Source organism: Triplophysa rosa, linkage group LG15 (assembly GCF_024868665.1).
Source record: "Triplophysa rosa linkage group LG15, Trosa_1v2, whole genome shotgun sequence".
NCBI lineage: Eukaryota > Metazoa > Chordata > Actinopteri > Cypriniformes > Nemacheilidae > Triplophysa > Triplophysa rosa.
The window spans coordinates 8,240,046-8,258,239 of record NC_079904.1 but is presented as its reverse complement, the minus strand read 5'-3'; the positions used below and the strand labels follow the sequence as shown (position 1 = coordinate 8,258,239).

The window sequence follows — 18,194 nt, the reverse complement described above, 5'->3', positions numbered from 1 at the left end:
GATAAAGGCATCATAAACTCTTTGGTTTTGACTGCTCGATCTGTAGAAATGAGGCCAGTTGCAGAGACTAAAAGCAAATGCATGATCGCAAGAGACCAACTGTTACTACAAGTTTAGAAAGTCTTACAGGAAAGGTTAGAAAGCTGTTCAGAAGCCTGAAAGCTTTTACTTTTCAGCAGCAGGACTACAAACTGAGATGATTAGACCTAAAAATGATTTAATGCCTGACATTTACATTAGGGTCATTCCGTGTCAAATCAACCAAATTTTGAATATTTCCCCGGCTCAAATTTTTTATTTTTTTTCTATTTTTACAGAAGCAAGACCAACATCTGGAATGATGTTAATAAAAATTATGAAATGCCACAGATGAATAGTTATTAAGTAATCAATTAATTTGTAGAGGGAGGTAAAAATTTCAATTTTCACCTGAAATTTGGAGCCATATTAGAGGGTGTAAAAATGAGATGAGAAATATGCCAGCATCATCATTTTATTTTTACACAGAGATCAGTATACATATTTAAAAAATCAAAAATTTGAGCCGGGGACCTCTGGTTGAGTTGACATGGAATGACCCATTAAGAAATTTAATGGGCACCTCAGTATATTGGATGTCCAGAATAGTCCAGCCTGAGATGGCGCGCTCAATCAGTTTACTGAAATTCTGATGCGTAGCAATGGCCAAAATCTCCAGTTTCAATCTGATCGGGGTTGTGCACAACTTTTTACTAGGCATACAGATTTAGTCAAAAGTCTGGTTCAGAGCCTAGTGTAAGAACCATCACAATAAAACAGGTTTTGTTTATATGTCTTGGAGACTGGGGGCTATCTTCTTCCAGTAAGCAGCATGTCAAGAAAAGGAAACTGTTTAGATAAGTGTGATTACGGTACACGCTGACCCACATTTTGGAAAGAGACAGACAACGGCATGCTTTTTAAGTGTGCTCGCCTATGGGACAGCATGCATGTCCACCACTTTGTTTAGTCGCCAGACTCCTATGTCTTTTGGCAGTCAGTCAGAATTAGAGCGAGCACCCAAACACAGACATGCAGAGACACACGCATGCAGACATAGAAGACCAGAGGCTCTGCTCATGTATTAAGCTTTTCAGAAAATAATGAACGAGTATACAACTGAAAGAGAAAGTCATTACAAAAAGATGTGAAATTACAATATCACTCTTCTAATCATAAACAGAAATCACTGGATTGTGAAATCAACAAACAACCACAATCCCGGCACAAAATCTACGCTACATCTAAATGTTGCCATGGCAACCGTCAGCCCCATCCTATTTCATCTGTCCTCCCTCGTTTTCTGTGGACGGCCCAAAATCAGTCTGATAATCAGCAGTCATCACTGAACTTGTCAAAAATCAAAGAAAAGCTCATACAGATTCAGAATCCCATTTGCAGCCAGAAGAGCTACATGAAGCCGACACACACACACACACGAAGCTTAATGTGCACAATAATGATATAAATAAGCATTAAAGCAGAATAAATGTGTCCTGTGGAGACCCTGTCAAAGAGCATCATAAATCACCAGTAATTAGATGGTATTAACCCCCATTTTCCTCTGGTTGGTGGAATGTGTTTATGTAAATGTCACCATGGCAACATATAGGAAAGCCTCAAAGAATTCCAAAACAGGTGGTAATGATGTTCTGTAATAAAGAAGAAAGAACAGAGATCTCTACCTTTCATCTCACTGCACTCTCAATTTTACCTTCTAAACCTTACGTTAACATAAACGTACAGAAACTAACCTAATGCTTTTAGTTAACATATAAACATCTAGGAAAAACAAGAACGATCTTATACATAGAGTAAACAATGTATATTTTAGATTCCCTGTAGGTGCATTGAAAAAGTACACTCATTCTTTCACTGTGTCTAGATGAATTATAATGTTTCTTTCACTTTTGCGTGTTTGTGCATTTACATTTATTTATATCTTAACAGAATGTGTCCAACAATGAAATCTCCCAGCTGGGACATTCAAACATGTTATTTGATCCCTGCAGATTCGTTCTTAACATACGACATGAGTTTATTTGTGCCATATGGTGCAGTTCTACATTTATACTACATGCACCTGTTGTAAACAGAACATGTAGCTGTGCCCTATGGGATATATGGTGGGTTATTTTAGTGTCTCGACAGATGCAATTCAGATGCCATTGGATTGTTTATTACCACAAGTTATGAAACTCAGCCCTGTTTAATAATCATGGGTACTACAAGACAATTAGACTTAACTCTGACAACACAACTAAAAGCCACATAAGACTGAGAGACTGATGCTTTGTTCACTGATCAAGAGCTGTCTAACAGAAGTGAAGAAATGTATGTTATGAATTCTTTTACAATGACAAGAAAATGCAATTCTCAGTATAGTAAACTTTTGCCGATAGTCATTGACATAACCATCAGTGCTTTGGCCATAGTTTAAAATATTTATCTATGGGCACCCCCAGTTTTGTGCAGCCCCAATGGGGTGATAATATCCACCATGCTGTTGAGCAGTACATTCTAGCCTCTGCAGGATCCTTTTGACCCTGCCGCATATCTCTGTGGAGAAAGCATGTAAACTACACACAGACACTGGGAGGGTCACTAAATTACAGGCTTCACTGTACATATTTAAGATGAGTATGGGAAATCATTTTCCACAAGGACACTGGGATCTTTGTGAACCTGTATGATATCTTTAAGCAGAGTGCTCGGTTAGAGACAGACCATATGTGCAGTCAGCATGAGACTAATGGTGGACGGAGCAAAAGCTATAATGTGTGTGTCTATGTGAATCTATCATGTCAAGTTAAAGTGATAAGGCATCATTAAATAAATAAAGCTCTTCTCTGGCAAAGAAAAACATTATGGGTATTTATTGCTCCCCTGGGGGCATTCATGGTATCATGAAAAGGATTATGGCCTGCCTAGTGAGAAGACGGCATTCCACTGCTTGTCAAATGATCTTTTAAGAGATGCAAGAACAGAGTTTTCATAAGGCAGCTATTAACAAAATAACCACCAATAGGCATAAAGCTACTGTAATATATTTTTGGATAAACTGTCCATACACAGGGTCAAATTAACGCTCATAGTGTTTATATAATCCACACTTTGAGAGTGTGGATTATATATACACCGTAAATGTTAATTTGACCTTTTTTAACACTGGCGATTTTACTGTGTAGTGAGATGTGAGAAGAGAAATCATTTACTGTATAGTAGCAGCAAAAGATTCAGATTAGTCTTCAAAAATAAATCAAACTTGATTCACTGCACTGCATACAGTTTTACTCCTCAAGGACGACCACAATCTTAAAATTCTCTGTATTTTAGTGAGTAAACATTCACAATAACCTGCCACTTTACAGTAAACATTCACAATAACCTGCCACTTTATAGTTCTCAGTGACAATCTACAGTAGTATACTGTAGATCAGTGGTTCTCAAACTTTTTCGTCGTAAGGCCCCCTTTGTGTAGAGCGCATCGCTTTGCGGCCCCCCAAATAAAGACTTATAATCTTAAATGTAACATTTTTATTTAAACAAAAACATATTCGGTTATACAATGCTGAAACATCAATTCTTTTGTCTGGTGGTCTTATTTTTCTGATGTTTGATTGCATAAAATCTATGATCAATTTCTATATTTCATAAAATGCCACAAAATCTGTGGCCCCCTGGATCCATCTCGGGGCCCCCCCAGGGGCCACGGCCCCCAGTTTGAGAACTACTGCTGTAGATAATAATACCTTCAGTTCCATCCAAAAGCAAAAAACACAAACTGAAAAGTCCTTTGACAAACACAATTAGTTAATACTAAAACATATTTAGCAGTACAACACAAACACAAACTTATCTCAGAATCACACGGGATGGGAGCATCACATTTACTTCCCCAATTTAACACCATAATATATTGTTGCCTCGTAAATCACCAACAATGAATTTAACACTCCACACAAGTGTGTTGATCATTCTGTCTCAGCATATGTTCAATGAGTGCCTAGGGGACCATATGCTGTGAGGTTATCTTTTCAGAGTAAACACAGACACACACAAGGAACTTTCAGAACAGACTGAATCAAATGAGCCTTTTATGTGCTTGCATTGACTTGTTAGGATCTAAATAATTGTGCTACAGCAGAAGTCAATAACAAGCAAACCGAATCACTGGTGGCTAATATTAAGTCTTACTTAACTATAGCTAACTAAACTAGCATTTGATTATTATGTTCATGGGGTGTCTTGTAAAGTGGTCTGAGGCCAAAACCATTCACTCTAATTGACTTGTAAACACAGGCGGGTTAAGCCATTAATTATTCTAGTTCGTATTTACTTACTAAAGAGAACAATGCAGACTCATTTATTAGGTGTGACAGAGAATTTATGAGAGCGTGCGATTTTGTGGACACTGTAAATGTGTTGGTTTTAGATTATTATTATAGAATGATTTTTTTCATTTTGCATCTCTACATGTTGACATATTCAGTTCTAAGGTGCACCAACCAGTTCATAAAAAAACATAATAAATAATACTACAAGTGTGTGTACTAATCCATGAAGAAGCAGGTTCACACTTGGACAACTTCAAACCTTTTAAATGTCCCATGATCCGGTCATTCATTCAGTCGTTTATGATTCCAGCAGCTAAGAACTTTTAAAATACTTTGAAACAACATCAGGCCCCCATCGTACGGACACAAAACCACTGAGACATTTCTCAAAATATCTCATTTTGTGTTTCACAGAAGAAACAGTCATATACAGGTTTTCAACTACATGAGGATGAATTTTCTTATACTTAGTTGTACAGTTACACAAATCCCATTGCAAATCCCCCTCATTAAATCCCTATAATGAAGTGCAATACATAACAAATCTGATTCAGGGTCCCAACACTCACACACCCACCACCTCTTAACTCTTTGACTCACACATGCACACACAAACTGACTCAAACTTGCAGCTCACACACACAAATTCAGAGACATGGAGACAGTCAGGTATGAATTATCAGACTATAATCTGATGTTGTATGGTGGATATGATGTGCTGTGAAAGCATTTCCTGCACTAGCCAATCAATGATACACCCAGTGATCCCAGAAACCCATTTGAAAATGCAGGGTGTGTCTGTGTCTGAAATCGGTCATTAGGCTATTGATTTTGAAAACCATTTTAGTAGTGTTCCCGTCATCAACCCCCATCCCCTCCTTCTTCATTTACCTGCATGCCGAGCCAGACAGCATGATCCTGGTGAACTTACATCTTAAGTTACTTTATGTCTATATTGAGTGGGTTCACTTGAACTGACCCTACAATCCTATTTAGGGTTAAGTGCACGCCACATGGTTCAGGCACACACGTGTATACAAACTGCACCTTACCTTATTAGAGTATGGCGGCCTGGCAAGATTTATTCCGTCCCTAATGAGTTTGTCCCTGACCATTATCTTCAGCTTCAATTTTGGGTAGATCTCCAGCTCCTTGCGGTGGCCCAGGGTCAAATTCCTAGGCGCCCCCATGTAGCCCACGTTGCGGCCGGCTCTGTCACTGCTTTGCTCGGTCCATGACCTGGAGCCCCGCATCCTAGAATCATACTGCTCCGCCATGCGACTCGTGTACATAGGTGAGACCGCGGGCATCGGCTCCAGGGTAAAATAAAGCCCAGTCGCAGTTTCCTTGTCATCGTCTTTTAACCTCTTCACCGCATCGTGAATCCGCTGCCGGTGGTGCGGTATAAAAACACCTATGGCATCCAAGTCTGGATCTCCTATCTGCTTGCAAACTTCCAAATCGTCGTATCCGTTATCCACAAAAGCCTCGACATATTGACACAGCTGAAGGGTTTTCAACCATTCGTAGACGATGTTGGGTCCGCTGGTCATCATTTTGAATGAAGTTTAAAGCTCGGATCTGTAAAGGTGTGTTTACCTTTGTGAGCAGGTGACTGGCTCTCCCCAGCGCGTGCGCGTCACGTTACTATTGCCATCGAAATGAACGGCCCATCTTTGTATCTTCATTCAAAATGTTCAGGTCACAATGGAGAAACATTTAGAAGAAGCATTTTAAAGACATTGTTTTCCAAGTTAAAGTACGTCATGCAGCTTTTGATTTGAGTTGGGCACTTCAGCGCTTATTAATAACGGCAATGTTGAGACCATTCAACTTGTCACAGCTATTTACATTGAATATTCCACAACTACCGACCTCTCTTCTTCACGTTTAAAGCGCCATTCACCGAGAACGTTTTCCTCCTCTTAGCTTCGAAAGTCACCCACACAGACTACATTTTCCTCGTCTAATTCAACTGTTCATGCAGTAGTGCCAAAACAGACGTAAATGTTACCCACCGCGTGTATTTCCAATGGTCTTAACGCTCCTCTCACGAGCCCTCCGTCCTCCCCTTGTGTCTGTCAGTGCGGCTTGCAGCCAACTCTTTTCTCTCAGAAGACAAATAAAACCGCGTCTCTCCGGTTTGGAGACGAGCACATGTGGTTTCAGAGTTCTTGCCGCTATTTGCTGAGCAGTCTAATCGCGTTGGCGGCGTGTCGGCGGAGCAAAAGATCGGTTTCCTCAACGTGGCGACGTTTGGCGAGCCGACGCGCATCAAATTTGGGCACGCGCTGTCAAACTGTCTGTTTGGCGGAGTTTGAGGTAAATCGCCGCGAGCTAAAACACTGGCAAGCCGTTTCCGAAAATGAATATATAGCCTGTTTTAATCCGTATCGTTTTAAACTTTGTGACTTTTTTGCAAAGTGGATGAAGGTAAAGGTGCGAACGAGCTGTGGTTTTGAGGTAACAGAGGTTGCGGTCTGCTGTCAGTCTCGAGCAAGAGCGCGTGCCTCCTCCGCGCTGGTGTTGTGCTGTGAGAGGATTTAAATCAGAAGCGCTCGTGTGGGTACTTCGCGCTTTTTTTCGCAGTGTTATGCCGCCCCCTACTTTAAGATCAGACAAAAACAGGGAGTTAAAGGTGTGTGCAGTTTTTTTAACCCAGGGGTTATGCAGGACAAATCAACTTTTTTGTGGAAATAAAGAAAATGTTCAATTAATGCAAAATGCAATATTATGCGTCAGCCAAGGCTAAAGTTCAGCAAAATGCGTCTTTGCCCCTTCCGCAAGTAAAAGTTACAATTATTAAAAGGTAATGTATCATGATTAATTATTATTTTAATATTTGTAGCTACTGTAGCAGGGATTCCTTTGCCATTGGTAATAAATTACTAATGAAACACTTCAATAGGCCTACATTTACATTACATTTATTAAGTTGGCAGACGATTTTATCCAAAGCGACTTACAAGTATAGGAGAGCATATAAACATTTTGTCAACACGCTAAACAGTACCGTTAGTTTACAAGTACTAAATCAATAATAATATACTGCATAATTAGACAAATCTTTTTAGACAAATCTTTTTTTATTGAGGTTTTCCTAAAAAACAATCACATCAAATTAAATTTGTATACATAACAACACAATAACAAACAAAATAATTATAATAATAAAACAAATAAATTAAAAAAGGGGGGTGGGGGAGGGTCTATAAGGGGAGCTTACAGCTGGTGTCTGAAGTGAACTTATGTTCAAAATACAAAAGGAAAGGTCTCCAGACTTTTTAAAAATCTGTTTCTCTAACTTTAAATATGTCATGACACTTTCTACCCTGCATCTGATTGACCAGATGGTAGTGTGAAGTTCTCCGGTCACACCAAATATTGCTGTTATTGGATCCGGTCTCATCTCCAGGCATGGTTTAGAAAGGGATTCAGACGTGTAAAATATTTTTTTCAGGGTGGCAGATTTATCTCCTTTGAACACATGATCAAAACATTTTATATTCCCAAATCTAATTTTTATAGATATCTACAGGTGCGTAGCCTAGTCAAAAAATATTTTAATACCCTTTCGACTTCTTCTCCTTGGATCGAGGACAGTGTACAGTCCTATGCAAATAGCGGCTTCTGCATCTTTAGATTATTTAAAGGAGCAATGGGAAGAGGATTTGAGTAGTGCAGTCCCAGAAACAGCTTGGCAGTCAGCAGTTTGGTTCATATGTTTTGGACGTGTCCGGTTCTACTTCTAGGACCATTCTGGTCTGCTGTGTTTGAGACTTTTTCATTTCTGTGTGAAAAGGAGATGAGACTGGATCCAATAACAGCATCATTCATAATAATATGAATTTAGATATTGCTAATTGTGGTGGTCATATTGCCAATTGCGGTCAAACTGCTTATTGTTGGTCAGTGGCAAGTGAACAATTGTTTGACCAAGTAGCAAATGCAGTTTCATAATTGATTTTTTTAGGAATCAATAAGATGATGATTTGTCTCATAGGTAGTGTATATACTGTCTCAGAGCAGTTTGACCAACATTTACCCTGTCTTACTACTCCTCCTTGTGGCCTTTTGTAGTATAACATCATCCTTTGAAAATCGTGTGAATTCTAGAAATGAAGAGTTTGGTTCCAAAATGAGATAACTCCGTTTTAAAAAAATGTTCAAAAATCATGTTTTTTTATTGTGCATTCCAATTAATTTCAATCAAACTGCAGTTGGTTTGTTTTGATTTAAGCCATAATAACTCAAAAAATACAGCTACTAACACAATAAAAACATGATAACATAATATAAAACATGATTTTTGAAAATTGTTAAAAACGGAGTTATCTCATTTTGGAACCAAACTGTTCAAATATTCTCACTGATTTAAGATGATAAACACATACATATGAAATAATCAATATAATGCAACATAAAATGGTAAATTATTAACTAACAATTACACAATTGTAATAATATTTGAATCAACATAATTGTTTTTGCACCATCAGAAACATCAGACGTAAAAAACTGGTTTGATGAACTACACCACGAAGGCACAAAACACAGATTTTAAATCGTTTTTATTTTCCATTGCACAGTAATTTCTATCTACAGAAGTTCTAAACCGTTTGTGGCAGCAGATAGTCATAAACATCCATGTGAAATTTGCATAAAACTGTACAAGAAATTGGCTACAATGAGAAAATACTGCAACCCACTGATAACCGTTATATTCAGGACAGTAAATGAATGTGGCTCTTCTGCATGTTAAAAGTGTAATATTTCAGGTAAGAATGTTCTGTCTGAAACAAATAAAACATTCACTACAAGTCAACATGAGACAGTACAAATCGAATAAATAAAAAAGCCAAAAAGCAACAGGAAAATTCAGACATCATCTCACTTTCTTCTCATGTAACTACCAAAAGCGAACAACCAGGTTCATCAACAGTGAATTCTAAACCTCTCAAAAATATGAATAAATTAAAGGTGTGATCATTCGGTTTCCGAGGAACACTGACTTTACTGAAATGTACGGCATTACAGTTCAACATGGCTGACTGGATTATTTGACATATAGCATCCTAGAACGTCAATGTTTCCCTTTATCTCAAACAACCAGTTTAGAGGAGTCGTAACTAATAATATTTGGTTTTGAAATGTAAATAACCATTCGAAGGCTTGAAATGTCTTCTCATAAATAAGGTACATAGAAAAGTATGGCGTTTTCAAGCAAAAGCAAACTTTCTTATTAATAATTATACTGGATCTCTGACAGCCCTCACCCTGGTTGTGTTAAAACACATTCTCAGGCCTTGATACTGTGATCACATATGTCAATTTTCAAAGGAACGCACACTCACTTCAAAAAAATCGCCCTGTCAGTTATGGCAAGAACAGAGGACACGCTGAAAACAAAGGTATGGAAACAAGCAACAGCACACGGTATAATCAGTTTGAATGAGCTCTGAATTCTTCCTCCCCAAAAGCATATATAAAAATATTTTTTTAATAATCGATGATTAAAAATATGACAAGGATATCTATTCAGGGAAATACAGTACTGCAGAGAAAAATACACATTTTACAAATATAATTGAATTACTTAAGGAGAAATGACATGATATCCAAAAACAAACCCGGTATTGGGAAACACTATTACACCATGGCATGAAAACACATCTACAGAGAATACAGAGTCCAACACAGAGAAACATTTATAGTCTTAGAGAGATTGGCTTCGTTTGTAATTCTTTCCCCCCCACATTTTTGTCGAAGTATACAGTATGTGTTAGTACGAAACACACGAAAGGCAGACTCCACTTGTAATGGTATAGCACACAAAAACATTAGGACACTCCTCAACACTGTTTTACTGGTGGAATATGGAGTGGTACTTCAGACAAATATAGCTTTCACAGTCAGTGGAATACGCAACTCAATGAAAGAAAATCTTTGGCGTTTTAAAAGATATGGCAACTGTCTTAGGGTCAGTATGGCCACTTTCACTCTCGATTTCATGGTCCCAGATTGTCAAACTACTTCATTCACAGAATGGCAAAAACTTTGGGCGGAGAGGCAAGTGGGAATAGTTTCTTGAGTGAGATTGGGTCACGTGAGTCAATGCAACATGTATAGCAGCATTTCTTGCAAACCACAAATAATATTGTAATGGCACTAAAATGTGGTTTCAAGGGCGAAATGGGGGGAAAAAGACATTATTACCGTGTTTTGCATTTAATTGTTAATTTTCCGCTTGAATGTACAGTTAACACTTACTGTAAGTGCTTTCACGGATGTGCAGTATGATGATGTTTTTGTGCCAAAATGACCTATGGCATATACGTATTAATCTATAGCCAAACTCAAACCCATGAAATATATTCCAAAATATTGACCTGACATTCAAAACTACTATTAATAATGTTCCAAAGTCTCGCCTGTAAACAAAATCACCAAAGATGAAGTCTTCACAAGTGGTCCAATTTACTGATTTTAATGAAACCAGGTATGACCATATGAGCCATTTCTGAACATTAAGTGCTTTAATTTAACAAGTGAAACGTGGACCATTAAACAGACCCAACCCAAAATATTTAGTGAAGCACAATCTCTGGTAAGCATGTGTCTATTTTAAAGCTGTTTAGTCTATGCAGTATGCAGGAATGGAAGGAAAAACTTGTCTAATAGACAAAATCAAATCTCTTACGACAACTTAATTTTCAGTCATCTGTTCAAGCTATTGAGGTCTATATGGCTGCCTTCATAATAACGTAATAACGATAATGTTCAGGTTTTAAATGTTAAAGAGATTGTTCACCACTGAATGAAAATTCTGTCATGAATAACTTGCTCTTTGTTTATCTTTGGAACACAATTGAAGATAGTTATGGTTAGATCCGAGAGCTTTCTGACTCCCCCCATTGACAGCAACGTAACATACACTCAAAGTTCAGAAAGTTCAAATTGTCCATGTGACTACAGCGGTTCAACATTAAAGGTCCAGTGTTATTTACGTTTATGCATTTGGCAGACGCTTTTATCCAAAGCGACTTACATTGCATTATACTATACAATTGTTTCTGAGTATTTATTTGGAGGATCTATTGACAGATATGCAATATAATATACATAACTTTGTGTTCAGAGGTGTATTAAGACCTCACATAATGAAGCGTTATGTTTTTATTACCTTAGAATGAGCTATTTCTATCTACCTACACTGCGGGTCGCCTTACATGGAATTCGGCATCATGTTGTTTCTACAGTAGCCCTCAACAGACAAACTGCTCTACAGAGCGCGAGTCGTAAATACGTTATCTCCTTCGGCAAAGAAGCAAAAACATGGCGACATCTTTGTCCTATGTCAGTTGTCCTAGTGCTTCGAAAGGGAGGGGTGGAGTGAGCCATTGGTTGCAATTCGCAACCTCACAGCTAGATGCCACTAAAATCTCCACATTGCTCCTTCAAATTTATGAAGCGATGACAATACTTTTTGCGCGCAATAAATAAACCAAAAATAAATACTTTATTCAATTAATTTCCTCTCTAATTTTAGGACAATTTTATCTTTACTAAATTTCTGCCCGATGAGTGCATGTTGAATGAATGAGGCATTTATATAGCGCTTTTCTGTCTATTGCTGTACACCCAAAGCGCTTTACAATCATATGAGGGGGGTCTCTCCTCAACCACCACCATTGCCATCTATGGGGGTGTCAGAAAGCTCTCAGACATCATCAAAACCTAAAAAACTTCTATATTAAAGTCCCCATGAACCGGAAATTGTGATCGTTTTTACTTTTTATTTCACTGACTTTAATAATAATTTGTGTTTCAAAGTTGAACGAAGGTCTTACGGTTGTGGAACGACTCGAGGGCGAGTAATTTATGATAGAATATTTATTCATTGGTTACCTATCAGTGAACAAGAGTTGGTTCACTTAAAAAGAAAGCTTCAGTCAGTAGTACTTACTAACCATTGTGTTATTCAAACTTCACATGGCTTTCTTTTGTTCTTTGGAAACAAAATTGAGTTAAAAAAAATGTCTCTTCTCTGTGTGAAAATGTACTCATTCAATGAAATACACTCGGCTACTCTCGTGTTGTGAATGTCACTGATCCCTGTTCCAGCATTATTTACAAGTAAACATCCTAAACTGCTTTAAGAATGATACGCCCATTCGTATGACATCATAACGCTTGGAATACACAGCACAAATCACATTGAATTATTTAATTTTATTGAATTGAGTTTTGGTTCCAAAGAACAAAGAAAGCCATACACGCTGTGTACTACATTTTAAGTTTTGGGTGAACAAACTCATTATATTTTCCAACTCTGTCCAGACCAGATATTTTCTGTACTGAGTTTTATAGAAAGTTGAAAGATCTGTATAATGTTTCACATGAAAATACCATCAATTAAGTCATGCTTGCATTTCTAAATAGTTAATTCACAATGAATATTTTACATACAGATGCTTCATTTCTATCTCTGGCTTATCTCTCAGCCATTTAAAAACCCTCTGTAGATGGTACTTTAATGTAAAGCATTATAGTATTCCCAATAATTAAAAATATGACTCAAAAATCATTTTAAGATAAAGTGATTTGCTAAAAAACAATAAATAAACGAATAAATAAAATATTTAAATAGGAATGAAACCAAATGGGATCATTTAGTAAAAGGTCAGTTTACATAAATATACCAAGTAAATTTTAGAAGTAAGGAGATTGTTCTCTTCCCGGTTACAGCGGTTCTTGTGAACAGAGCTCTTCCCATGCTTCGCCCAGTGTCTTCATATTTAAGTTCCTTTTGACAGTCAATAGCAAATATGGCAATTATACAGACTTTAATGGATTTATATAGAATTATGTAGTATATATATTATTTTCCACTTTTTTATCTGGAGATTTTTTTTGTTTATTTCGTTTATTTGTCTTTTTTGACTATGTACTGCTCTCCAACGTACGAGGCAGAACATGATTGCAAAAAACAATAGCACAAAAACAATTCAAGGACTGAGAGAAGAAATAGAATTTCTAGGCCTGCCAAGCCCAGCCGCCATGAGAGAGGATTGGCAATATTCAACAAACGAACAAAAACCGAAGAGTGGACACTTGTCATGGTATGATATTCCTCAAACTGGGGCCGCTCTCAGTCTGTGCCTCAGTTCTGTGAGCAGACCGTGTTTAGTATTGTGCTAGGATAGAGCGAGGGATCCCACTGGTCCAGCAGAGGAGAGATGAAGAGAGGGAATGGGACACGGATTAGAGATGAACAAGGCTGTGTAAGACAACTCCTGAGTCCCGCTGGGCTCTGCTGTTTTCCGGAGATCAGAACTGGTACCATTTCTTATCCTTACACTTCAGCATCATCTGCAGCACAGAAGAAAAGTTACAGCTGTCAATCATGATCCCAAACTTCCGGAAAGAAATTATGAAAGCTAGTGCTCACAAATGATGTCTCCAAAAGTCTGATTCCACATTGAAAATATGATTCAAAACCAAGTTTACGAATTTTGAATCAACTTTTACAATGACATTTTTCATTATTTGTTATGATGAATATCAATATCATCTGATGTTATGATGAAAATCAATATGAAATGTGCATTTCTGGTCAATATTTGACATTGACCAAGTTAAGTAAAAACAAATAAACAAACAAAAAATGAAATAGGAAGCATTCTACTAGCGTTATTAATGTTTGGATGTTTTCAGAAAATGATCTGGTGGCGCCGTGATCACTCTGTACCTCATGAGCGTGTTTGGAGAATGAGTCAGCGCTGGCCATCATGGCTGCCGTTCGCTCTTCCGCCTCGCCCAGTTTCTGTCCTCTCTCATCCAACGCTATCCGAGCTCGAGCGAGATCACCCACGATTCCAGACGCTGCCCCCTTCATGCCTTCTATACCCCCAGGACCTGGAATGTGCTGAGCGAGACTGCGTGGCGCTTTTCCGGCGCCTGTTTCCCCGACTGAAACAAACAAAATTACAAAGTGTTAAAAAGGTGCTGTACAAAAAATAGAAATGAGCACAATATGCTGCCTTAAAGAACACCACACATGGTACAAATAGAACAGAGATATTCTGTAGTAATAGAGAGGTATGGTACAGGGGACGGCAGGGCTAGTTGTCACAAGGACTGTATTTCAGTAACAACCCAAACATACATTCATACACAGGTGAACTAAACTGTATACACTATAAAAAATACCAGTAAAAAATGGTAAAAGTAAAATTATGTCATTTTACACCCAACTTTGTAATTTTTTTTACCACATTTCAAAAATACATAAAATTTCTGAAAAATAAAACAGCAAAAGTTTACAGTGTAAAATAAAAATAAACGTATAAAATATTTGTAGGGTATTTTTCATACATGTCACATTTCGGTGGGTTAAGCTCTCACACGTGCTTAGTTCAGTATGTTGTAAAATTGAATATATTACATTTTAAATAATCTTTTTAAAGTGGTCTAATATTTTTGCTTTGTTATGAATCGTTTTGGTTCCTATTATTCAAGGTTATTTCAGTTTACTAAAATTATAACTTTGAAAACGTTTCTGTTTATTGAAATCAAATAAAATATTGGCCAAAAAATGATTGGCAAACCTTTTTATTTTGCCTCAGAAATAAACTGAAATACGTTTAAGGCACTAAAATGATAATAATAAACAAAATCTAAAATAAAAATGTTAATTTTATATAGCAACATAATCAAATAAACAATTAAGTAATAAAATGACAAAAACATATACATTAACTTCATAATTGAACAAAAACGAAAAATCTAAAAATAAAAGCTACTTTAAAAAATTCATAAAACTACAATACAAATAAAACAACACTATAATAACTCTAACTCTGCTATTATTTACTACGGAAATGAACATTTTATTTAGACTAGACTATTTTCAGACTTCACACATATACAGTGTATATGGGTTTTTCTTTACTGTTTATTTTCTCGATTTTTGTATCCAGGGTATATGCCTACAGCATGCAACAACAGACTTACCCTGAGAAACATTTATTGGAGTAGAAAGTGTGAGAAGTAGCCTTTAGGGGCCGTAGCTACAGTATACTTTAAGCACCCGAGTGACTGTATAAATCAGATAATGAAAAGACAACTCACAGAGTTCCTCTCTGTCTAGAGACTGCGCTCCTCCGCCGAAGAGACCCTTAAAGAATCCCCTGTTAGGAGCTTCGGGCGTCTCCACTGGAGTGAACAGCTCGCCCAACATCTCCTGTCACACAATCCAATCATCACCTTCATCATCACAAACAATATTCAGCAGATGAGCCTACAGGAACGGCCCATGAAGGCTTTGCTCACCTGCAGGTTCTCGCAGACCTCCTGGCTGTATGTGATTCTCTGGATCTCAGTAGGAGAGGTCAGGTACAAGGCCTGGCCGAGGTTCGTGAAGCAGAATGTTCTCGCTATCCGCATGTCTGTCAGGGGCAGGTAATTTACATCCAGCAATGGTCTCAACCCTGGCAGACTACAAAAAAACAGAACAGCACAGAGACATTTCTTAGCTCTGGGATGTCGCCTATAGTCTATTATTCAAGAGCTGCTGTGGCGGTGCTTGTTTTGTCCCCGAGAGTGTGCCGTTAAATTACAGGAAACAAGCATTAGAGATATTTGTAGATATTATCTACGATAATACCGCAAGGTCGCCGCGTTTGATCGTTAACTTTGACTTTCCTACTGAGAGAGACAAACGTACAGATGTTTGTCTGCTCTTCTGTCCTCTCTTAAGATTTATAAGCCGAAGCACTTTAAAGAGCGATACAGTGATTAGATCTGTGTTGCAATAGCAACAGGCCCCCCAGGCTCTGACTTTGCCGAACAGCCGAGCAAGACGACAATATTCTGTACTAAAAATAGCCTGAATTGACTTTGTGTGCTATATCAATATTTGGATACAAACAATTCATCACGTCGATGAAACAATCCTCAGGCGGTGTGTGAAATAAAAGTGTAAAGGCCACTCGGGTTACATTCCTGTAATGTTACATTAAAAACTAATAATAATTCAATGTCTGTAGGTGGAAGTGCTTATTATTTTGATAGATTTGTAATTTATTATAAACAGTAAACAGACCATCACCATGGTAAGATTGCCGCATAATACTACCATGCTGCCGACTTGGTCTAAAAATAGATTTTTTTTAAGCAAACTAGACGTTTAATGTAAAAACCTACAAAACTTCAAGTTGTAATGATTGACTTACAAGTCAGAACACACAATGCAATATACATACAATATAAATATAAATAAATACAATGTAAATATAAATAAATACAATATAAATATGAATATGAATAAATACAATATAAATATGAATGCAAATATAAATAAATACAATATCAATAAATAAATTCAATATAAATAAGACATAATATACAAATATAAATGTGAATATAAATAAAAAATAAATACAAACTTCCTGTTTATGAAGCACATTCTCTCTCACCTGAGGGTCATGATGTGTCCGTTGGCACAAAAGCAGGCCAGACAAATGCCAGCGTTTATCTGTACCACATCCGCCCGCAGCACAAATGATGTTTCGGTGATGTTGTGTTTAAAAGCGCAGGTCTGGGAGGGCAGGCTAAACACTTTGGCCTGTTTCTCCGAGCACACCACAGCGTACTGGTTTTCGTTCAGCTCCTGGGATGTGGATGGGGAGACGGACACCGGCCGTCTCTTACGAACCTTGTCCCGCTCCTCTCCATTGGCTGGGGCGTTGGGTTCGTACCATGGCTCGAGCGCAGGAGGCACGAAAGACCCTGTAGAATCCAGGAAGGCCATTCGAATGATGCTTCCCTTCAACCTGATAAAAGTGCCTGAACAGAAAGGTTTAAGATGTCAGAAGTATCCATCAAATCAAACATCCACGAAACTGAGCATAGCAATGTTTTGCATTGACTCACCACTAGGGGAGACGATGACTGGTTGCAGAAGTCTCTGCTCTCCAACAGGGGGCATGTTGAGAGAGATGGCCAGCAGTGTGCCCAGAGAGGTGCCAACCCACAAACTTGGCGTAAGCCCGCCATCTGCTTTGCGTGTGTATGTCTCGCAGAAATAAAAAGACGTGATGGCCTCCCGTGACTCCTTGTCGATACTGGTGACGCTGGAGCTCCGTGAGCGGCTGAAGGAGTTGTCCCTGTTGTCTAGGGGTATGGCAGTCCGCGGTGGACATACAGAGAGTAGGACAGTAGAGAGAAAAACACAACAAGGTAAAGCCCCCAATCTAAGATGACAACAGAGATCGCATCAGTTATTTTTTGCCATACCGGTGTATCAGACAGCCTCTTGAGTAGAAGTAAGATCTATATGAATATTTTCAGCTTCTGGTTGAATGTACAAGTTTTAACATGCAATCTTGGTGGCGAAAAAATGATCTTTGATGTTGGAAAAATGAGGAAACATTTTCAATGTGATATAATGAGACAAATCCTATTCACAACACTGGATGGGCCAGATGCCCTGTTTTTACGGAACATACATATTTTGGACCCCGTACATATCCTCCTTTTTTGAAAAATGTCTTTTTAAATATAAAACCCCAATTATACTAAGAATAATATATAAACATATATGCAGTATATGGACATGTAAAAAGAAAGATGTGTGTGTTCGGTCTAAAAAATTAAATACAAAAATTGTATTTACTTCTTTAACAAGTAAGCAAAACACTGGAAACAAGACAGAAAAAATGAGGACTTTTTGCATTACTATGACTGTATACAGTATTGTATATACATCAATCTACACATTTGATTTTCATTTAAATCTGATGATTCCAGAATTTCCCACGCAATCAATTCCCTTAA

General features: G+C 37.8%; 2 protein-coding genes across 6 annotated transcripts in view; both read right to left on the bottom strand.

Annotated features, from left to right (window-relative positions):
- Positions 1-6,857, bottom strand: part of sash1a (SAM and SH3 domain containing 1a) — a 433,329-nt gene extending 426,472 nt beyond the window's left edge. For 2 of the 5 annotated variants that reach the window (XM_057352047.1, XM_057352048.1), the window contains exon 1: positions 5,408-6,857. In XM_057352047.1, coding sequence (XP_057208030.1) covers positions 5,408-5,911 — 504 coding nt within the window. In that variant the 5' untranslated portion in view covers positions 5,912-6,857. The remainder of the gene's footprint in view (positions 1-5,407) is intronic. The other 3 variants (XM_057352046.1, XM_057352054.1, XM_057352053.1) reach the window with 3 other exon arrangements.
- A 2,052-nt stretch (positions 6,858-8,909) lies between these two features.
- The window catches only part of stxbp5a (syntaxin binding protein 5a (tomosyn)), an 87,347-nt gene continuing 78,062 nt past the window's right edge, over positions 8,910-18,194 (bottom strand). The window contains exons 20-25 of the mRNA XM_057352536.1: positions 17,292-17,531; positions 16,835-17,204; positions 15,690-15,855; positions 15,489-15,600; positions 14,107-14,327; positions 8,910-13,727 (exon numbers count right to left, since the gene is read on the bottom strand). Of these exons, the coding sequence (XP_057208519.1) occupies positions 13,686-13,727; positions 14,107-14,327; positions 15,489-15,600; positions 15,690-15,855; positions 16,835-17,204; positions 17,292-17,531 (1,151 nt within the window). The 3' untranslated portion in view covers positions 8,910-13,685. The remainder of the gene's footprint in view (positions 13,728-14,106; positions 14,328-15,488; positions 15,601-15,689; positions 15,856-16,834; positions 17,205-17,291; positions 17,532-18,194) is intronic.